The sequence below is a fragment of the Alosa alosa genome, chromosome 2 (genome assembly GCF_017589495.1).
Source record: "Alosa alosa isolate M-15738 ecotype Scorff River chromosome 2, AALO_Geno_1.1, whole genome shotgun sequence".
Taxonomy (NCBI): domain Eukaryota; kingdom Metazoa; phylum Chordata; class Actinopteri; order Clupeiformes; family Clupeidae; genus Alosa; species Alosa alosa.
In genome coordinates this window covers 3,971,970-3,994,991 of record NC_063190.1, presented here as the reverse complement: position 1 = coordinate 3,994,991, position 23,022 = coordinate 3,971,970, and the positions used below count along the sequence as shown (strand labels likewise).

General features: G+C 39.9%; 4 protein-coding genes across 9 annotated transcripts in view; 2 read left to right on the top strand and 2 right to left on the bottom strand.

Moving 5' to 3' along the window:
• Positions 1 to 58: 58 nt before the first annotated feature.
• Positions 59 to 6,224, bottom strand: pho (phoenix). The gene is made up of 6 exons (XM_048270705.1): positions 6,159 to 6,224; positions 5,662 to 5,832; positions 4,757 to 5,066; positions 4,037 to 4,134; positions 3,809 to 3,878; positions 59 to 3,319 (listed from the first exon to the last, which is right to left on the bottom strand). Exons 2-6 carry the CDS (start codon positions 5,778 to 5,780, stop codon positions 2,861 to 2,863), a joined length of 1,056 nt encoding a protein of 351 aa, XP_048126662.1. The 5' UTR covers positions 5,781 to 5,832; positions 6,159 to 6,224; the 3' UTR covers positions 59 to 2,860.
• c2h11orf54 (chromosome 2 C11orf54 homolog) lies at positions 6,203 to 11,857 on the top strand. Of its 2 annotated transcripts, none has more exons than XM_048270707.1 (9): positions 6,203 to 6,238; positions 6,787 to 6,859; positions 7,245 to 7,343; positions 7,685 to 7,758; positions 7,838 to 7,939; positions 10,225 to 10,401; positions 10,763 to 10,912; positions 11,190 to 11,306; positions 11,610 to 11,857. In XM_048270707.1, the coding sequence occupies exons 1-9, from the start codon at positions 6,218 to 6,220 to the stop codon at positions 11,781 to 11,783; spliced, it is 987 nt and encodes a 328-aa protein (XP_048126664.1). In that variant the 5' UTR covers positions 6,203 to 6,217; the 3' UTR covers positions 11,784 to 11,857. The 2 variants fall into 2 exon arrangements, with proteins under 2 accessions (XP_048126664.1, XP_048126665.1); XM_048270708.1 differs by lacking the exon at positions 6,203 to 6,238 and adding an exon at positions 6,405 to 6,712.
• A 3,657-nt stretch (positions 11,858 to 15,514) lies between these two features.
• On the top strand, positions 15,515 to 19,720 carry LOC125312152 (spermatogenesis-associated protein 22). 5 transcript variants are annotated; one of them, XM_048270702.1, is made up of 8 exons: positions 15,515 to 16,056; positions 16,683 to 16,752; positions 16,983 to 17,117; positions 17,246 to 17,429; positions 17,887 to 18,397; positions 18,483 to 18,609; positions 18,764 to 18,884; positions 19,189 to 19,720. In XM_048270702.1, exons 1-8 carry the CDS (start codon positions 16,036 to 16,038, stop codon positions 19,346 to 19,348), a joined length of 1,329 nt encoding a protein of 442 aa, XP_048126659.1. In that variant the 5' UTR covers positions 15,515 to 16,035; the 3' UTR covers positions 19,349 to 19,720. The 5 variants fall into 5 exon arrangements, with proteins under 5 accessions (XP_048126659.1, XP_048126657.1, XP_048126661.1 ...); XM_048270700.1 differs by having other exon boundaries at positions 15,517 to 16,056; positions 18,787 to 18,884; positions 19,189 to 19,719; XM_048270704.1 differs by having other exon boundaries at positions 15,517 to 16,061; positions 18,787 to 18,884; positions 19,189 to 19,719.
• A 107-nt stretch (positions 19,721 to 19,827) lies between these two features.
• Positions 19,828 to 23,022, bottom strand: part of LOC125312264 (transmembrane protein 211) — a 99,667-nt gene continuing 96,472 nt past the window's right edge. Inside the window, exon 3 of the mRNA XM_048270717.1 lies at positions 19,828 to 22,598. Within this exon, the coding sequence (XP_048126674.1) occupies positions 22,372 to 22,598 (227 nt within the window). The 3' untranslated portion in view covers positions 19,828 to 22,371. The remainder of the gene's footprint in view (positions 22,599 to 23,022) is intronic.

The window sequence follows — 23,022 nt, the reverse complement described above, 5'->3', positions numbered from 1 at the left end:
AAGGCTCTCTAATAGGATAAGAAGGTGTTAGTGGTAAACACAATTCAGGGAGACAATGTTTCACATCTGAATATCATAGATTTTATTTAAATAGATCCAACAGGAAGCACATTCAGGCACTCAGGCAACATATTTTCATATGAGACACTTTAAAGAGTACAAAAGTTAAAAAAAAAATATTCTCATGCATGACCCAAAACATTATATCCACTTATAATATATATTCATAAAAGACTAAATAAAATACTCTCTCAAGACATCTGTCAGTCTGAACAAAGTATCATGGCATGAAAAAAGATAGACACATTTAACTTGTCAACATTACTTAGTTTTTTTTTTTTATCTATGGCTTTGTTTTTGTTTTGACAATATAGTAGTGATGAGACAAGTTACTCCATTACTGTTTAAATGTGTACTAACAGGGGGAGATAGAAGTGTTTTATTCTTTCGCTTTTCTTCCCAACATAGACTTTTCTGGATAGTCTTTTTCACAGTCATCTCAATCCACACATTTTTTTAACCAGGTGTGTATAAGCAACAGGTTGCTGTACTTCAGCTGCATGTTTATTAATGGACATCCCATAGCTTAAATTATTACAAAAAAGGAAGCACCTTTAAGTAGGCTACTGATCGACTCCGAAATCATGAAGTAAACTCATAACATTAAAGTGTCTCAATTTCCAAACATAAATCATTATGAGAAATCACACATTTTGATTAGTCTGTTTTGTGCGTTTCGAAGTGTGTCCTTCAGCTGTATTTTTGGGAGGTAATATTTAGAAACAGCCTTTTTCTCCCTTCTGAAGCATCTTCAGGCTCAGAGACATTAAACAAGGCAACTGAACAAGGCAATATGGCATCCTCTTGAGCATCAGAATATTGGTTTTGACTTTTGCTTTTTTCTTTGCCTCTTCTCACTTTAGAAAATGGTGTGTGTGTAAGGGGGGGGTAACAGTGCTGCACCATCCTCAAGCCCCGACTCAACAGTTGCATTAGTATCTTCAAGAGTCACCTCGGCTGAAATCTCATCACTTCCTCTTTTTTCCCTTCTTTTTCTTGTGGCATCCAAAAGAAAGACACAGCTTCACTTTAGGGTCTACATCAACAACCTGGCACGTGTCCGAGCTCGTAATCATCTCCAAAGCAACAGAGTCCAACAATGTATTCTTCTTTCTTTTTTCTGTATTGATGGCATCCTCTCTGAATTCAACATGGTGGTGTTCAGGTGTGTTTGAGCAAACTTGAGCTTGATCCTTTTCCTTTTCAAAGGAGCAGGCACTTGGGCATGTTGTTTCCCACTCATCTAGTTCTTGTGAACAGTGAGAGCCGTTATCTCTGACCCTGAGCTACATGGGTTTTCACCTCTGTCTTTTCTTTTTTTGTTTTGTAGAGCACTTCAGATTCAGTTGTAGAGCAAATGCTGCTCTGAGATGTGTTGTTTCCTTCCTTCAACGTCGACTGTCTAGACCATCTCTTGGCTTAACACTGCACAAGAAGAACTTGTGCTTGGTGTGTTTTGGTCTCCGTCGTTTGTCTGAGACAAATGTTGTTCCACTTTCCAAGAGAAAGCTAGGCTCTGAAATACTCTGCACAGTCCAGGGCATTGTATGTTTTCTTTTTATATTTTTTCTTGTCTCTTAGTTGGTCACGCAGCCCCTCAGGTAATAAATCTGTTCTTGACTGTCCTGTTGAACAGGATCTTCTAGATCACATGGGTTGTCTTTGCTTTTGTGTTTTTTTCTTCTATTTCTTGGAATATTTCAATTAAAGAAACAGCTTGTAGGTCAAGACCGATTAGACACAACGGAAACAGTAGTACAGGGGAATAACACAGAGATTACATCTGAATGCCATAGACTGTTAGGCCAGACTGAGACAGTAACATGCCAAAGTGCTTCTGAGCCTCCAGCAACAACTCGCATTTAGTTGACCATGGATAGTGATGTGGCATCATCACAAGAGTGTGAAATCCAGTCTGTAGATGGGGATTCTTGTTCAGTACGTCGAGCAAAGAAAAAAATGACCAAGATCAAGAGGACTGCATGGAATCTCTGGCCGTGGATGAGTGCAGTATGCTCATAGAAAGCATTAGCATCTATCAGCCCTACACCTGAAACTGATTCTGAGGCAATGCCTCTGCACCAAGTGTCAAGCTGGGAATAGTGCCCAGAAAGGAATTGTTTTCCATTTCTCTGTTGTCTCTAACATTTGGACCTTCACTCAGTTCAATACACTGCACAGGAGGTGTGCATGAATAGTCCTTAGACTGACTCCATTGGTCGTCTGAAACAGGATCCGGACTTTTTCCTGTTTTGTATAGATCTTGTACTGGCAGGGAATTTTCAGTCATCTGAGACGCAGCTTCTTTATTTTGTGAATCCCCTCCATTCAAGCCAGCCTTTTCAGGGTTTTCCAACATTTGAGATACCAAATTGCCTATCAACTTCACTCCATCTTTTCTTTTTCTGTTCCCTTTTTCTTCCAGACCTTAAATGATGAAGCATTGTGGAATTACTGTCTTCAGACGACCCCCAATAACTTCCACTGGATACCATATTGTCCCTGGTCTGCTAGTCTTTGAAGGACTCAGCCCTGCTTCAGTGTCAGTGTCAAATGTTTCATAGTCAATGTCTCATTTCTCAGATGACTGGTTATTATTTCCATTCGAATAAGTTGTGTTTGAATTAACTTGTGCTATGTGGATATTGGCTAATCTACTGTCATCTCACACACAGGATCACCTTCCTCTGAGAACTCTGGCAAACTTCCTTCAAGTCCAAAAGCACTCTGTGAATCCTCACACTGAGTACTCTCCAGTGTCTGGTCGTCGTCCATTTGCTCAGGAGTTATTACATTATGCTCATCTTCTGTGTCCGTAAACATCAAGGTGCCAAGACGTGACACGGGATGGAGTTTTGTGGGACTGCTTAGTTTGTGGTCTCTCCGGTACCTGGGAGTTATCACATCCTCTCATCATATTTCCCTCTTTACTGCAACAAGAGCTGCCATAACGGGCCATGTTTTGGACACTTTTATTTTTCACAGCAAGGGATTTTGACATTTTGGTTTGGGCTTTTCCTGGGCATCCTGGGCTCTTCAAGACATCCTTCGTATTCTGACCTTTCCTTGTTTCCTTGACCTCTAATGGACTTGATCGTTTTGACCCCCTGGATTGTGCCCTTACCGGGGCTTTTGAGACATCTTTGGCATTAGGAGGTTTCTTTTTTGTGTTCTTGACTTCTGATGGAACTTTCTTGGTATTTGAACCCCACTCTTGTCTTTTTCTTTTGTGAAAGTTCTGAATAAACAAAGCTCCATCCTGCAAGGGAACAAATGTCTTTCAGCAACGCTGGAATACTCTGACAGCAGGTGTCAATGTATTCTCAGAACCATAACAAATGCTTTCTTTTTTAACCTATTATGCGATGACCATCTTGTCTTGTCTATATGATAAAAGGTTTCTTCCCCTCGTAGAGTGGAGTCTATTCTTTACAATAGTTGCATTGCATCATACAACCTAAATATATGACACTCTGGCTCTAAAAAAACAAAGTAATAGTAAATAGTCATGTGGAACACAATCTAAGAGTCTCCTTACATGGAAAACACTTTCCACTTTTCCAGCAGAGACTAAACTTAAACTTCGAGAAAAACGCCATTGAGCATCAGTATTTGTGAGACAGGAGTTGAACCATTAGCTTTGGGTGCCGTCATACAACACCAACAGCTAAACTACAGGAAAGACATTAATTAGTTTGTGGGTGCATGTTGTTCATGAAGGAAATATGCGAGTTCCCACAGTACATACCACTATCCTGATATTGTCTTGATTATCTTGGTCTTCGTGGACTTCAGTCTCTTCTTCCGAAGACAAGAAACTAGAAAGGAACACAACTTCTTTACAACACATTACTGCAGAGTTGCATTCCAAATGTTCCGATGAACGTCTGAGGGATCTCTGTAACCAGTTTTCTACACTCACACAGTCTTACACAAATCTGAATGAGGTGCAGAATGAATGAGGCACAGAACTTACTCTGAAACTGGACTGGGAAACAATTCTGTTTTTTTTCTTTGTTTGTCTGTTAAAGACAAACTTTTCATGCACTTGAAGAATCCGCCTATTGAAGAGTTCTTTAAAAAGAGAAATGGACACAAACATGACAAATCAAATCAGTCACCCAATCACTGAACTGAATGGGTCATTTGAGTGATTTTGAGAACATGGTATAGTTTAAAATGAAACATTAAATCTTCTCCAAGGTCTACAATGAGCAAAATGATTGAACCCCTATTCAATTGTACTTTTGTAAATCAATTGAAGTCAGTATCAAACTTATGACAAATACAAATATTTAATATAGATAATAGATTTGGTGTTTTGGGAGACTAAATTATGAATTTATCAAATGGAACTGTTTTATAATTGACAAAACTCATGGATGGCATACAAGTGAAGTCTGCAATAGAGATTTGGGGTTTCAAATGTAAAGGATGTTCTAAAGTACTACAGACTTCTAGGGTTTTTTTGGACATTTTGGACAAAACAGATCTCCCATGTGAATGAACTTAACTTGCATATATGGATAATACATAAAATATATATTTTTTGTGGTTTATCATGGTGTTAGTTGATATGTCAACTAATCTTCAGTAATTTTCAGGGTTAAGGGGGACGAATATGTTTGAGTTCACAAATCTACACATATACAGTGTGTAAATAAAATGCTGCTTGCCTATTTTATAATATACTTACTACTAAAGTCTGCCGCTGGTGCGATGTCAGGAAACCTCTTCCATAATATTTCTCAAGGAACGGAAAGTGTATGTCTCTCTTTTTTGGTCTACGATGTGGCTTCTTATCTCTGCAACTATTACGATACTGCTGGCTGTCTGTCTCACTATGAAGCACAAAGGAGCCGCTTGATTCTTCGCTTTCGGTGTCAGCAGTACCCTCACTTAAACTGAAGGTGTAGGACAGTGATGTTGCCCTATTTCTCCTCACTTTCCTCAGTGGTGGAGCAGGAGTATCTGCCTGTGTTAGAAAGATGCTGTTGCCAGAATCACTGTAAAAAAGAAAACAAGTAGGCATATTTAACACATATTCTGAAAAAGGTATCTAGGTTCATTGAATTCAACATATTTTTTCAGAATTTTTTGAGACCTAAGTGCGTGGGCCCTGGTTGAACTGACGTGGAATGACCCACATGGAATTTTAGAACCCTACATTGTTGCGGAACAACATTGAACATGAACATTTGAACATTTAGGCACACCACATTTGGACAAACTGTATAAAGGGAAGCCAATTTTGGAATAGCCTACCGCTTGCAATTATGTTAAGACCCATCTCAAACTATGGTTCATAGAAAATCAGAACTGCAACCACTGCAGGTTTTTCCTGTTGAGACCAGGGATTTATCTGTCCTTATCTGTGCAGATGTACATTTTGTATGTGTAGGCATATTGTATCTCGAGCCTGTTTCCTACAGTATGTTACTTATCTACCTTGGGACTAAGGACGAAAATGAACAAGTTCGCAAACTCCAAACTATAGCCTACTGATGCTGATGTTCATGAATGTGCAATCCCTATCAAATAAGCTGAAGTAACTATACCAGGTATCACAATCCAAATGGTTTGACTCCACCAAAACAATACCTGTCTGACGAAGCCACATCATTTTCATTAGAGATCCCATGATATCTCTCCTCTCCACGTCCATTGTTCAAGATGTCTGATTCAGGCAGTTCACTAGGCCTACAGTTATCCAAGGCCATTTTTTCATGGCAACATCAGTGTACTCCTCCTCGATGCTGGCCTGATCTGTTACTAGAGGAAGATGCTGAAGTTAGGCATCACCGCAGGATTATCTTCAATTGCAAACAACTGCAATCCGCCCCCGAGATTTATTCACACTCTGTCTGTATATTCCTACAATGCCAGTTCGGCAAGGCGTTAACGATAACGGTGTTATGTTTGATCTGCTGAAACTTTCCTAAACTTCCTAGTCATGTACACCTAGTCAAGTACGCCTAGAGTACACAGTTCAGCTATCGCACATACAAGCCAGTGAATCCGATCGTAAAATAAACCATTTCCCTGCAATTGAGGGTGGTTGAGTGAGCCATATGATTATCTAATTTAGATGCCAGTACCTAATCACAACCCCACAGTTTCACACATGTCGTGGTGGTACGGATGGTGATATGCACGCATGCTCGGGAAACAGGAAATGGTGAGTGTTACGTCTACTATAGTCCGACGGACTACAGAGTGTTAGCAGAGCCCGTCCCGTCCCTTATTAGACATTCTCTGGTGTTAGTAGTCCGTAGACGGGCTCTGGTAGTTCCATAGACAGTAAAAGAAATGGACGAACAGTGCCGTTCTCAATGGGAGGGCACTGAGTCATTTTTCAGTTGGTCCCCCCAGTACTGCGCAGACTCGCACTTAACTTCGTGACGTTAGCCATCGAACTGAATCTTGTAACTCATGCCAATCGCCCATAAACCCCACAAGAAGAAGAAGAATCTTGTAACCAAAGATTCTAGCTTCTACTTCCGGGAATTCGCCTGCCCCCTTGGGTAGTTCCTATACGAAATGTTCTGAGTCAGTGAGCCTGCCTGCTGTGTGGGTCATTACCATGGTCATTACCATAGGAAGAAGTCAGGTCTGGTCAGTGGTTTATCATGTGATCAGCATCCTGTACTAGGTACATAAACGCGCCTGCTCAGAAATTTTGTAGTTTGCATTTTGCCAGACATTCTCTGATTTTGCTTGATTCAGTACCACACAGTTATGGCGAGTAAGACCGAGAAGTTTCAGCTACACGTTCCGAGTCTGGAAGAGTTACGTCAAGGTAATTATTGCGCTGCATAAGGTTGCAAAATAGCCTACAGTGTTTCTTTTTCCAAGCAAAACAGCGTTTAAATAACCGACTTCTAGGTTGAGGCTAGGCATGACACTTGTAGTGCTTTTTTGGAGGCTCAAATTCATAATAGTAAAATCATGTCATGGTTCTTGCGTTTGATGATGGAAGTATATGTTGCACTTCAACTGAGTTGCCTCATTGTTATTTCTTTTTTCAATGGGGCAAAAGTCCACTCAAGTAGCTGTTATATTTACGGCCATGTTAGGCTATGAAATGACAAATTAAGTCAAGATGGTGTGCATAATCCAGCGTATTTGATGTGATTGTGAAGGATGTGATTGTTTTCTCTTCCTCAAACCACTGTATCTTTCAGTGTTGGAGAATGGTCTGAAACAAAATTTTGCTGATGCAAAAGTTTCTGTCACCGACTGCCCAGACCTCACCCAGGAACCATTCACGTTTCCTGTAAAAGGTAAGAAATAAGATCTACGGCATTTGCCCAATTGCAACTCGGTATATTGCAGAGTTGGGAAAAGTCTGGCCTCAGAGAGTGTATATATATATATATATATATATACCTGTGCACATAGAACAGGTAATCTCGCTAAAAATCTATCTGGCTAATGCATGAACAATGACAATTAGTGGGCCACCTAATTAAGAGTTGTGCTAATTAGAATCAGCTGTTTAAGTTGATGGTTGGAACAAATATGTGTGTGTGTGTCAGACTCAGAGAGAGGGGGAATAGACAACGAATTAATGGAGTATTAAGCATCCATCTTTTAAGCATTCCTTCCCCTTTACCCTTCACAGGCTTATGCGGTAAACCAAGGATTACAGATGTCGGAGGTGTGCCTTATGTCATTCCAGTTGTTCATCCGGATAAGGTAAATGAATATCCTGCTATTAAAAGTTAGAACTAAAGCTGCAAAACAATGTGTGTGATCTTTCATTCTGTTTTTAAAGATCTATAACATGAACGCAGTGTCCAAGGAGGTGGAGCTGCCTGGTGCTTTCATCCTGGGAGCTGGCGCTGTCTCCTCAAAAACTGCTGGGATGAACGCTGAGGTCAGTTAATGTTGGACAGTTATATTACATTTAGAATGGCTTTCTTCTTGATTTTTGAAAGTAGTTATAAGCTGCATGCTGAAAGCATACAGTCAGTGGCAATTCTAGACATTTTTAACAAGGGTGGCACTAGTGAGGCACTGATTAATTCAAGGGTGGCATGAGGCAAAACATCCAGATAAACAGAAACAGGCTCAAGATGTGAAATTAGCACAAATACATTAGGGAAACCAGATGCAAACACCATACTCATAAATTGAAGGACAAAAACACACAAATACCTTACTCTCACATAAAATGTCTTTGTATTTGAAAAAAAATGTAATACAAACATATTAAAGTTAATTATCTAAGTTGTCTGTCACTGGGCTATGCTGTTCTAAAACAAATTCCATCATGGGGACATTAAAATATAATAAATTTTATTATATTACTGTAAATGAAGATATACAAAATATACTCATCCAAGACATTTCCTCCACTCTATGGCCATCTATTTTTGTAGCTGTTTCAATAATTTGACCTGCTTTTTTGTCTATTTGTTTATTTTCTCAAGAAAACTTGAGGTTGGTATGAAGGAGTGTATTGTGTATGTGAGCAATTTTATCTTCCTGAATCTCAATATTATGATCACAACAAGTCTGGGCAAATTATTAATTACATTTTCACGTGGGGTAACTTGTTGCCGGGCAACCATAACCGGTTCCATGTCTTCCGATTAGATGATTAATCATCAGAAACTTGAGGTTGGTATAAAGGAGTGTATTGTGTACTGTATGTGACCAAACATTGTGCACGTTGCACATGGAGCAACTTCTTGCAGGGCAACCACATAACCGGTTCCATGTGTTCTCAAGAACCTTATCTGCCTGAATCTCAATATTCTGATCACAACAACTCTGGGCAAATTACAAGTCAGCACCAGTGCTGCATTCATTGTTTTGCACTTTTATAATCACATCACCAAAAGTAGGTTATTGGTTTTACCAAAAGAAGTATTTTAATACAAAATATGATGCCAACTTTTTCCAACTAAATAAAATAAAAATGACAACATACTATTTTGTATTTTACATACATGTACTGTATCAGACATACTGCCTATCCCTGGCTGTTGGCTGCAGCAACTCAAGCTAGGTAGTACTGATTGTTTTGTGTTTGTTTTGTATTTATGTTAGTTTTGATCCAATTTGACAGCTTTGCTATGTTGCCCACCCAAAATTTCTACCAGCCCACCCAAATATAGTAGCCTAGCCTAGGTTAGAACCAGCCCTGCCCTGCATGGAGACATATTTTACGATAATAATGGAGAAATGTTAGCAAAACTTTAGGTTTTTGTTAACGGAATCTCCGACCCTCATTCATCCATTTGCGCAACAGCCCACATTCTGCCTTCAATCCAGCGAGACAAGTAAAATAAATTTTTTTTTTTTTTTTTTTTTTTTTAAAGCTGTCATCGTCATAGGCACGATATTTAGGCTAACTCTGTTAAGCCTACACAAAGTTGCGTATTAGGAGTATTTCCTGATCGGGAAACCTTTCGTTCCGCCCAGTTCAATTGTGCCGCGAAGAATAATAAAGGCAAGCGTGTTTGCCACTTACATTTCTAACGTCTGACACTTCACACTGCTGCAAGTGCATCAAGAAAGGTCCCGCCTTACACCATGTTAATGGACAATCGTAGACTAGGATTTGGGGTGGCACCTGGGGTGGCCAATCGAATCTCAAGGTTGGCCTGTGCCACCCGGAGCCACCCCTCTGGCTCCGCCCCTGCATACAGTTACACTTTAATTAATTCAGGATGTTATGTTCTGTATGGTAAAATGTATCTGTTCAGTTTGATGGGCTATTCAGTCTTCACTTCAATAAAGACTCCTATCATTACCATATCATAAGTGTAGCAATAGGCTTTAATATTCTGTTGGTCTTTCAACAATATCTAACAATTGACCAACGGTGTGTCTCACATATTTCATAAAACAAGGCTCAATATCAATTTATTACATGCCGGTAAATGTCATACATTGATCAAAACTTTTACCTTTATTCTGCCTTGGTTCTTTGTGGCTGTGACGACGCAAAATTCATGCACTGCATGCAAGGCAACTTTAATAGTTTGAGAAACTGTCTAGATATAGTGCTTAAGAATCCAGTCTATGTGATAAGCAGACTATTTGTGTGATGTTGTAATGTGATCTGGTGAGATCTTTCATTCTTGCACAGAAGTATCTGCAAGGTCTTTGAGCGTCATTATTAAATCACTGTGGTATGTGCCTGCTCTCTAGCTAATGCCCCTGGTGCTAACTGAATCTGAAGGGAAGCCTGCTGTCAATGCCAGCTACTTTTCCTCCATCAACCCAGAGGATGGCAAGTGTTTACAGGAAAAGTACAGTGACAAGTTCCATGATTGTGATTTTGGACTTCTGGCTAATCTGTATGTATGTGAGGGAAAACCTGGGAAGGTGAGAAAAGCTCTTGCATAATGAAATGGCTATATTCTAGCATTTCTGTGTAAACTTCATTCAGAACAGGCCCTTTCACTGACTTTTTGTAGTTGTTTGAACACCAAAGGTACCGATTTGTGTAACTGTAATTGTGAAATATTGGTTAAATCATCCATTGAGTGTCTTGAAAATCGCTATATAAATTAAATGTATCATCATTATTATTATTATCATATTATCATATGACCAGATGTAAAATGTTCTAAAAGTTTTTTTTATCACATTATGTGTATGTCAGTCCTGTTCAATTCTATAGCATAGCCTGTAGTTTTTTAACAGGGAGAGCCTTTTTGATGTGGTGATTTTTTTTTTACCATAGGTCTTAGAGGTGAAAGCCAGCCGGAGGACCGGACAGGATAGTCTTGTGACATGCATGAGAAAAACAATGGAACAGTGCTATCCTGATAAAAGCTTGGCCCTGGGTGGGACTTTCGTCATCCAGAAAGGGAAAGCCAAGATCCATATCATGGTAAAATTATCTTCATGAACGTTTTTCATACAATAAAGTTTAATTAAGATTAATTTGTTGACACAATATTAAAAGGTTATACTCAAGGCTCTGACGAGTGATATTCACGGTTTAGTTGCAGGCGTATTAAATGTAAACATCACGATGACTCAACATATTTCCCCAACAAAAATACACATACAGATTAATAGGGAAAGTGCCTCTATGTTGAAATATTTATAGATTATTAACAAACTTTTTTCTGTGAACTGTGCCCCCCTCACACACACACGTGCAGCCACGGGTGTTTTCGCCATGTCCTTTGCAAACTGAAGAAGATGTGAACAACTGGCTAAAGCACTTTGAGGTCAGCGCTCCACTGATCTGCCAGTCAGTGATGGTGTCCAGGGACCCAGTGAGTACAGACACAATCTAATGCCTTTGATTTACCACTATGCAGATGCCTCTCTTAACTGAAGATTAACTAGCCAAAACATTCATCCTTTAGTTTCAGTTATGTATGTAGATACATGAGGTAGTAAGAACAACTCTTTGAAACAAAACAAAATACCTTTCAGAAGTAGTAACCTCATGTGAGACTTTTCATTTTAGGTTATAGCCATTTGATGGTAGACATTGTGCTCTCCCTGAACAATCTAAAAGGGTTGTCAAAGATTCTGTGAATTACATGTCCTCTCCCTGTTTTCCATTTCCTCAGGGTTTGGACCTTCGTGTGGAGCACACACACGGCTTTAGTCACCATGGAGAAGGTGGACATTATTACATCGACACGACCCCGGATATTGTGGAATATCAGGGGTACTTCCTGCCTGCGGAGTACATCTACCGCATTGACAGGCCCCAGGAAACTCACAAGATTGGTAGAGATTGAACATGAGATGTTTTGGTGTCTTTGTTCTTCTGATTTTCATCAGTTTTCATCAACTATTAAAACCTTAATCTTGATATAGTTGTGTGTTGGTAATACCTTTTGGAGTTAAAAAAAAAAAATATGAATTGACAAGTCAATAACAAACTGGATAAATTAACAATTGATACTCAAGTTCTGAAGCACTTTTGTATAATTATGGTCTAAATTGTATAATTATGGTCTATGGTCTAAATCTTAAAGGTTTAGTCAGATTTTTTTTTTTTTTTTTTCGCATGTCCAAATTTCCGTCAAGGATTCCCGGGACACTGAAAAACCGGGGTAGACGAAACTTGGTGGGCATGTAACCCCATATGGATAGCAATGAACCATCGTTTTTTGATCTGTAGCCCCCCCGCTGGACTGCACCCCCTGAAAGGAGGGTAGGGCAGACAGTTTTCTGTGAATATCTTGAGAACCGTAAGGTTTAGGAGGACCATTTTTTTTTTTGTTTGTTGATCTCAAGGGGCCATGTCAACCCATTCCATAACCACTCATTTCATGTATAGCGCCACCTAGTTAAACACAAAAAAAGTAAAAATGAGGTGTTATGTCGCGAGGTATCTGTGACCTAACATAGTCAAAACTGCACGAAATTGGAAGTGTAGGATCAATATGACACCCTCTGAATGCACACCAAGTTTTGTCGAATTCCGTTCATGGGGGCCACACAATAAATTAATTTATGTTACTATACACCAACTGGCCTGTAGGTGGCGAAGACAGTTTTCTGTGAATATCTCGAGAACCGTGGGGCCTAGGAGGTCCACCTTTTTTTTTGTATGTTGGTCTTAAGGGGGCATGTCAACCCATCCCATTACCACTTATTTCATGTATAGCCACCTAGTTAAAAAATTAAAAAGCAAAAATGAGGTGTTTTCACCACAATATCTCTGGCTGACATGGTCAAAACTGCACGAAATTGAAAGTGTAGGATCATTATGACACCCTCCGAATGCATGCCAAGTTTTGTGAACTTTCGTTCATGGGGGGGCCTTACAATAAAATAATTTATGTGTACATTTAGTGACCGTACACCAACAAGGATTCCCGGGACACTGAAAGACCGGGGTACACGAAACTTGGTGGGCATGTAACCCCACATGGATAGCATGGAACCATCGGTTTTCGTTTCGATCTGTAGCCCCCCCACACAATTCAAGAATTTTTCCCGTCATCTACTTCCTGAATTTTTGGTCAACTCGTGCTGGGCCCCCGAACAACGAAAAAAAAAAAAGTTTTTCCTAAATAACTACCTGAACCGTGGCACTGAGGATGAAGAATCTTTTATGCTATGTTGGTCTCAAGGGCCCACATCAACCTGGCCCATAATCACTCATTTCTGATTCCCCGGTAAAAAATGAAAATGCAATATTATTCTGCTTTAATCGCCCCTATCTTCAGTTAAGATGTTCATTTATGTGTATGATTGACCTGGCATTCTCTGGGGTATGCCAAAGTTCAGTAGAATTTCATCCATGGGGGGTCTAAAAAAATTAGGTTATGTGTACATTTAGTGACTGTACACTCATTGGCCTGTAGATGGTGGTGCACACATATACACATGCACACACACACACAGGCACCCACATACTATCGGTATTAGAACGGCTGATACATAATTACAAATTCAGTAGGATTAAAAGAAAGCCAAAATAAATATTCATCATCATGGCTGCATTTTCAGTATTGGCGATAAGTAGTCGTTTGTCCACTAGATGGCGATCGTTGCAGTGAGACATAATTTTGTTGGAAGTTAAAAGTGGGTTGGAAAAACAATGGGGCTTCCTACAAGGACTGTAATTTACATAGCGAACATCTAATAAGGATAGGAAGATGCTCACATGAAGTGTAATTCCCATCTCTTCTTGAAGCCGAAATAAATCTGAGGATGTTTATCGGACATGCTTGGTTTTTACTGCAGGTACGTTAATCTTATAATATCATTAAGGACCTAGGTAATGTTACCGTTAGCGTTGGTTGAGTGATTGAGGCCAATTTGATTGATTGCATTTGTAGAAAACTATAAATGCGGTTATACCAAGCAAATTGATAGCAGCACTGTTTGTATCTTTCGACTGTCATTTATTGCACATGCTACAAAATCATTCTGTGCAATGGAGAGGGGAATCGATGTGCTTTGATTCCAGCTTGGTAGTTGTAGTCTGTGAAATTAAAAAGCATGTGTGTGTGAAGTATCCAAACAATGACACCTTCATTTCATTATGGCTGCTTTAGCAACACACCATAAGCTACTGTGTAGTGGGTCCCATTTAGAAGTGGCTACTTCATTCGCGCTTTCCTTGACTCATGGAGCTGCGTGAATGTTATTACAACTTTTCGCCACGAAATGGCAGTTTAAGTCCGCTTGATACTGTAGGAGTAGGCTAAGCCATTTGTTTCCAAAGGAGATTTTATTTGTGTCGCCAGCATAGCCTATTGACAATTTATGTTGTAAATAGGCCTATAATCCTACCTGTAGCTTAGGGAAGCTAACAGCTTTCTATTAGCATCTAGTTTGTTAGTTACAGTTTTGTCATAACTCCCTGATGCATTTTTGCATTTAGAATAGCCAGAGCGTGTATATCTCAATTGGAAAATTAAACAATATCGGGTGCCTATGGACTAGCCTGGGTGAACCCAGCCTGATCTGCCCGCTATTTTTATTTTTTGATTTCTTAAAAGATTGAGCTTGGTCTGATGAAAGCCAGACTAGCCACGGACCTCTGTTACACAATGCAAGGGAACATGAATCAGCCTATATTTGCACGAACAATAACGGACAAAAGCTCTTCAACTTTGGCCTGTTAAAATGTGTATGAACAGTCTAGCGACGCATTTCATCAAGGCCCATTTGGACATGTCAGTTATTTGCACCACTGGTTAAGATGTAAAACAGCATTTCGTTTCAGACTACTGTTACTTAATTTGTGCATTAACAATAACGTTTCATACTACTGTTACTTAATTTGTGCATTGACAATAAAGTATTACATGAACTAAAGATGACTAAAATCTTATGTAGAAGAAGAAACATTCACAAAAAATCCATCCATCCAAAATGACCTTTGTTTTTGATAGCTGTTGAAAAACGGCATGGAACTGACAGAGATGTTTTTGTTTATAAATACATAATAAATAAATAAATAAATAACATTATGCTGATACCTTTTGCTTTTCCCAAATACAATGTAGCCTACAGGTGTAAGTGACCTTTCATCAATCCAGTTGCAATGGATGAACTGTGATGAACTGCCCTACTTGTGATTGTTTAGAGATTTTAAAGGTTTTATAACAATGCTACATCTTCTTTGGCTATTCTACAATCTATTCACCTTTTCAGCACCAGTAGGCTACTTTCTGTGCCGCCGCACACACACACTCAGGCATGCCAAACAAGCATACACAAAAGTTTCAAGAGTGGGGGATGGAGTAAAATATGGAGACAAATTGAAGTGTGATTTATTTTCGCTGAACGGATGTACAGGACTGAGCGGCGGTCATATTTTGTACCGCTATGCGATACATCTAGTTTGATTATCTTTGATGAAGGGAGGGGGGGGGGGGGATTGCAATTGCAAATAAACAACCTTGACCAATTTGATATTTTTTTTAAAAAATCAAGTCTATAACAATTTTGTATTCTAATCAATTTAGTCACTCCAATTTGTACTCCAATACTGGACTAGAAATACGTACAAGCTCTGTGCACTCCTGTGCAATTGTCTTGGATGAATGACCAGAATGTCACAGAAGAAGAAAGTGTGTCTGTCTCATTCCTGCCTGAAAATATCTAAAACAACTTCTATCATGAATGCCTGCTCTGTTATGTTGTTGTTAACACGACTGACTCCCAATAATATTCTTGAGAAAGAGATGTCTAAAAACACTGCATGCTATAGGGTCAACTCACAAGAACTTGACCAAAAAAGGCCAAAAACACGATTGTACTGCACTGCACACATTTCATTTGTTATGTGCAATCACATCTGTCACTGTTTCCAAAACACCCACCACCACCTATTCTGAAATTGGATGTCAGGAGATTTGCAAAGGGTAAGTTTGGAAGCAACCACTTGCCTATGATGCAACAATAAAGAAACCATAACCTACTGCACATGATCATAGTGTCAATCAAAGCCATATAAAGGTACCTTTATATGGCTCTGGTGTCAATCATTCGGCGTTTCGTCAGAGCCTTTTACTCTAGCAGCTAATGGTCTCGTGCATGACTTTGGTAAGGTGCGTTTGAAGTTTGAACAAGTTAACTTTGTTGCGCTACCCTTTTTCTTCAAAGGTCCGAGGTAATGTAAATTATTTGCTATCCCAGTATTATTTTTCTACCTTAAATTAACCAATATTTAGCCTGCCGATTGAAGGTATTGACAAATGTTTTGGGATTTAATTTTCTGACACGTCACATTTTTGTTGGCTAGCTAACTTAAAACTTAGCTAGCAATAGAGAGCCAAATAATTTAAATAGTTCACCAAACTAACGATACATGTGAACTTTTACAAAGCCTGAAATTGTGTCGTGGTTGCAACTAGGTCTAATTAATGAGTTGTAATGTATAACGATATATACTTTTTAAAATGTCATTATGTTGATTTTGTAGTTGGCTATCCTAACTGCAAGTTAGCCTGCAAGTTAGCAGCAGATACTACGGGTACCATCTAACAATACATTTATTATAATATCATGTATTATGGCAGTATTTCTACTGTTGCCCATTAATATGGCAAAGTGAGTGTCCTGTTTCAGTCTGCGTGTCTGGCAGAGAAAAGAAGCCACAAGTTTGATACCTATTTACTGGAATGGAACCAACCTTAAGATGTGACTTTCTTATGTTTTTTTTTTCTCAGCAAGGTGGAAACATTGTTTACTTCAGAGATACAATGAAAAGAACCGAGACACATCCCAGACCAACAGCAGGTGCTGTGTCGTCCTATTAGTGGGACTTGAGAATGAGAATGATACAGGCTAACATTACTGTAGTTATTGTTCAACCATAGTCAGCCTAAATTATTAGTCATTATTTTGTCCTACATACCACGTGGAGTCATAATGTTGGCTCCTTATTTGCTATGGATTTTTGACCAAGAAGTAGATACCCTAGCTTACTGCTTAGATCTGACTATGTTCTACATTTCTCATTTCTGCAGGTTGCCTCTCAGTGCCGTTATTTAACCAGAGGCAGAAACGCAGCAGATTGCCCCTGACATCAAATCCCACAGAAAATGAACTCTGTTCTGCAATTGACTTTAATGATGACTTTGCTGATTCCTCCTTCTTATCAGGTAGGCCTGTTGTTGAAGGTGTTTGAACGTTGTTGAACACTGAATATGATATGACAAAAACACAGCAAATAAGTGCCCATATTTCATCCAAATTGTCCACAAACTGACTACTACCTATTGCTTTCAAGGCAACATGGCATATACACAGAGCCATGCACAGAGTCAGAGCCAAAGGCCTCCAGTGCCTGTTGCACCGAGAAGTCAGTGGAACCATCAGCCTCAGCAGCTCAGTAACCAACCTGCTCGGTACCCTGGAACACCTGTGAGGGGATATGCACCTGTTCCTCACCCTCACAAACCTGCCAACACCTGGTATATAACAGCGGTTAAACTGTTGCTTCTTCTACCACATATACAGCAGTTGTGGTGGAGCAGTACTGATGCCACCGACTGACAATTGGTCAACCTGAGTTTGATTCCCGTTTTTGCTTGGATAAAAGCATCTGCTAAATATCAGTCAACTTTAACTTGTAACTATGAACTACAAAGTGGCACGCCACCAGACATGAGTTACAATTACTTGTGGACCAGTAAATGTAGTCTGCTATTACATATTATTACTGTCTAATATTTTACTTTGTTAACATAGATTTGTTGTTTCATGAATAAGAAGTTTAAAGTGTTACATAGTTGAAGTTAATGGTCTGCCAGAGGAAGAGGGTCAGCACTGACCACTCCTCACCCCACCCGCTGTGAGGTGCTCTGTCCGATGTGGGAAATCTCTGTCTAGTTGACCTAATCATGCTTTCACCACACACTTTCCACCCAGGTCTCAGCACAGTGCTCCAGGCACTGCGATGCCCATTAAACAAGGACAGAGCGGTTCTTCCTACGGCCGAGGAATTGTGCACCACAGCCAAGTAAACATGCAGTCCAAACCTAAACCTCCTAACCACCAGCCACACAGTGTACTTGGCAGGCAGGAGACTTTTGTGCCCACTAACCAAAGACAGACTGGCACTGCCTACGGCCAAGGAAATGTGCACCACAGCCAAGTAAACATGCAGTCCAAACCTAAACCTCTGAACCACCAGCAGCTCACAGTGCAGCAGTCTCTGAGCAGACAGACCCATGGCTCTGGGGGTGTAAGGCAGGGTGGGGTCTCATTTAGTGGCCCACGTTTCCCCCCTGCTGCACCTGAACCTCAGAAACAAGCCCCACAGTGGAAGTTCAAGTCATCATCCCAATGTGGACCGACAAAAAAAGTCATGATAGGATTTAATGCCACACAGCCTACCTTGTCACAGCAAGGGGAAATGAGGCCTAAGTCACAGCAGCAGGTACACACATATACATCCTATTGCACAATATGTACAGTAATATGCATTGACTTGTGTTATATTGTGTGTAACTTAACATTTGGAGAAGTGTCCAGTATTGCAGATGAAATCTGTGAGTGAAAAGACTCTCCGTATACTTACTGTTGTCATCGAGGGCATGAGACATTGGAGTCAATTCAAGAACAAAGCTCCAATGTTATTTGAGCTTTTTGGTAAGAACAGACCTCTGAATCTTCCAGCATCTTTTCCGAAAGCAATGAATTAATTTTCAAGATCTCTGGGTTTTGCAAAAGATAATAGTCAACATATTGACTTTTTTGCATTGGTTTCATTTTCTCTCCTCTATTCCCTCGGGGATCAATGAAGTATCTATCTATCTATCTTCTCAGCGACTCTGGACTCAGCAGTCACGGATGGGAAGTACAGCGCCAAGCATTTTCTCATGCGGACAGGGAGAGATGTTGTGTCCTGTGTTTTCTTTGAAAATGTGAGTCCCTGAATGCACCACAGTCATGTGCATATTTTTAACAATTTAGTGTCACTTACTGAGCACATTTGGCCACATTTTCCCTTGCTAACTTTTTAAGGCTGCATTTGTTTTCTCTTTCACTGTGAGCTGTGCCTTTGACAAGCAGTTAGGGATTTCTATATGTTAATATACTCTGCATGCATACTATAGGGGGGTGGGGGTAAGGTTTGTGTGTGTTTATGTAAAGCCTAGCTTGGATTGTCCAGTGTGGCTGACCTATCAATGTGTATACTAATACTTCTGTCTGTTTTCCACAACCCAGGACCACGAACTTCCAAAGATTTTCAGGGGCTTGGTGCACCGTTGCATGGGAAATTATGATCGGCAGAGCGACACCTTCACCTGCGTGTCAGTCAGGCTGGCCTCCCGCTACGAGCAGAAGAATTCCCAGGAGGCTATTAGGGCATCGGACGAAGAAATGAGGCAGGTGGTCCAGTCTCTTAGTGAAATATGAGCCGCAGCAGACACAGTCTGACTGTAACACCATACCCAGATGTGTGTCTATACAGAAACACACAACGTGCACTTAGAGGCTCTAAATTCTGGCTATCAGGGACCACATGGTTTGTTCCTCACATTACACAATGTTCAGTGTAAAATTATATTTTTATTTATTCCTGGAAAAATAAGGTTAACTTGTTTTGTTGCTGCTGCAATAAGTTCCTTTGTTATACCAGACATTTATTTATTAAACCCTTGACATGACTGTAAAGAAGAACTATGTTTATATACATGTAGCTCCTTTAAGGATTCACATTATTTTTGAATCAAAGTGTTCCATAAATTTGGTTTCTGATATAATTTCTTGTAGTCTTACATTTTCAACCATTAAATGTCAAAAACAGCTAATGTCCTTGTAGATCACAATTTTCTTCGCAAGCTACAGGAAAGAAAGGAGATGTTTCAATTACGAAACATTTTATTACAAAGAAATTCCACTGAACAGCTAATATTGTTAATAGGTTAGTCCAAAGGTAAAACAAACACATTTATTTAGGAGGTAATATCGCAAAATATATCTTTCAAAAGGGACCATAGGATGAACAGTGAACGCACATAATATTTACAACCAAACCATCACAATGTAAAGTTAAATTCCGCTACTCTACAAAAAATACAGTTCACCAGTGTTGAGACGAACAATATTTCCAACAAAAGGAATGACCTGGTCATTCTTAGTACCAAGGGTTATAATAGAAGTCAGTGAAGTATGTTTATCTTCTTTGAAGGGGTGGGTCTTCCGTCATTTCAATATGGTTACATTTGTTATTTAATTTAAAATAATTTCATGGATTTGGCTTTTTTATGGCCATCTTTTGCTATGACCACCACGTAATGCACACAAACACATAATGGAGGAAATCATAGAATACCTTGTGCATCTACAAATGAATTTTATAGCCAGAAAACTCACAGGATGTTCTTGGAAGATGAGATAAATCAAATACGGAGGGAGAATATGCCTAGCCCAATGGACATCAGTCATCATATTTAGCCATGCTTAACACACTTCCCTTAATGTGTTAACTCTGCATTGATAACCATGGGCCAAATTTAATTAAGCTATTCCATGCAATTTCCAAGGCTTCTTGAATTAACATGCCAGGAATTAATGAATTAAAAACATGTCATTATCTGTTATGTAATGGTTAAGTTGACTCACTGTACCTCTAAGGTAAGGTAATTAACGAATCCCATCATAATTAAACAGAAGTCTGAACTCTGCCACCTCAGTCCTGCTCTGAGTGCTCTCAAGGTCTTCCCTATTGTTGAGATTTTCTTTTCCCACTGTCTTTGCATTTCATCACCGGCACAACTTCATCCCATTTAGCTCAACAAGAAACAACATAAATACACTGACAATTTAAATACATGAAGAGAACCAGAAAGAACTTACAAATCACAGTTTCAGTAGAAGCAACCTGATAAAAGTATTGTTTCTTGTCTTGGTTATGGTTAAAAAGGCACAAGTTGGTCAGAGAGGATTTTCTAAAATGTGTCTTGATGTTTGCTAACCACAAGTTGGTCTACTGTTATTGTTAACGCACGCTCTCTTTTCCTATATGCCTTCCATCTGATCAATAGTCATCCATTCCTGGATTAAAGAGTAACATAAGGAGTGGCTCCAAACACTGGAATGATTTGCAGAATGCACACTTTAAGGATACAGACAGACAGAGGATCGGGAGTGTTGACAAGACATTAACCCTTCAGCAGGGAACCTTTGAACATTCAAAACAGAATCTAAAATTCTATGTTGAATTCAATGAACCCAGATATTCCTTAGAACGTTTAATTCCTGTCACACCGGTGTGACGGTACTGGCTTAAGGGTTAAATGCATTACACATGGCCTACTTGAACACTGTCCTCTGCACAATCTTTTATGGCTCGTGTGACGTCACTTCTCTGTTAGGTTCTACTTCAGTACTGTCAGCACGGGGCAAACATGTATGACTGTACAGCACACTGGGATAGCCACATTTAAGAACGCACAGGACGAGAAATGAAATGCTTAATCGGTTTGTTAAATGGAAATTCAATAGTTACAGCACAAAGCCTCTGTCAGTGACAGTGTTGACAGACACTGGATCGGTACTGCACTGTGACTTAACACACATTACACACCCATAAACACTTCTTCATTCAAGACCTCTCCATGGTAGAGCCTAATATACCATTCTGAGCCCTACTTCTTAACCTTTCACATCTGGAATACAGTCTCTTGCCCAAACCGTCCGCAGGGAATGATTCTCTGATCCACATCCTCTCAGTTTATTAAGAACCGTATCGTTGCTGTATACAATGTCCTATGAGTAGCATTTGTCTCTGCTGACATGTTGTGTGCCGTTGTCCCTGAAGATCTTGAAGAATGTTCTCCTCTTCCTCTTGTTGTCATGCAGATGTGTGTTAAGGACACTCCCTGATAACAGAGACTACAGCATGTCCCGGAATGTAAAAACATCTGTTCTGCCTCTTCATATAAAGAGTACAATTTTTTTTTTTTGTTCTTGTCCTTTACCAATTATATTTAAAGGTCATATAGTTATGTCCAACAAGCAGTTGCTTGGCAGTCCATCTCATTACAGAGTGTTATTAAGTCAAAAAGACAAATGGCAGAAGTCTACTTGCAGATGAGAAAGTCATGGCCAAGTTTTGCTGACCCTTGGATGAGACACAGATTATGTAATAACAAAGGGCATTATGGTTAAAGACAAATGTTCTAGTTCTGCGATTTCACAGGAAGAAATAGCTTATTATGTATGAGGGAAGACGGTATGGAAACACACACACAGAAACAAGCACGGAGGTCTCTCTTCAATTGGGATGACATCGTCCAGTGATAGAATAAGGGTGAGGAGAATCAGGCGGTCTCTCCCGAGCTGTGGGCCAGCAGGAGCATGAGAGGGGGGAGAAGAAGGAGGAGGAGCAGGAGGGCTGCTGTATTATAAAAGGGTAGGGAGGGGAGTTGGGGACAGCTGCTCTTTGGGAGCGTACTTGGCGAAGAAGGGCAGGAAGAGGGTGAGCATGACCCCCACTATGGCCAGCATGTATCCCCAGCCGATCTGGCACTCGCCGGCGTAGTAGATGTCAGAACTGCCGCAGAAGGACTTGACCAGGTTGGAGTTGAGGCCAAACGGATACACCAACAGCCCTGACGCCATGATGAACACTGTGAAAGAGAAAAAGGGGAGAAAAATAGAATTGTGTTACACACATTTGGTCACTTTTCAAAGACACTGTAGGAGCTATAGAGTACATGAACACAACACTAAACAACTACTAAACAAGGCAAGTGGCAGGAGAAAGTAAGTACATTAACTGCAGTAAACACCATGATCAGCCTACACAGTGAAACAGCACCAAATGAATTCAGGTGCTGAGATGCTCCTGTAGTTTATTTGTGTGTGTCGGTGTGTAAAATAGAACATATCTGAATTCTTGGAGATGGGAGTTTCTGCTATTGTTCCTATTAAAACATAAAAATGTACTTGCTTTATTCTTTAGCACACAATACTAAAAATGGCACTGGACAATAAAATCATGTCCACTGGGGAGGTAGCTGACTTCCAAAGCAGATGAATATGGCTACTACC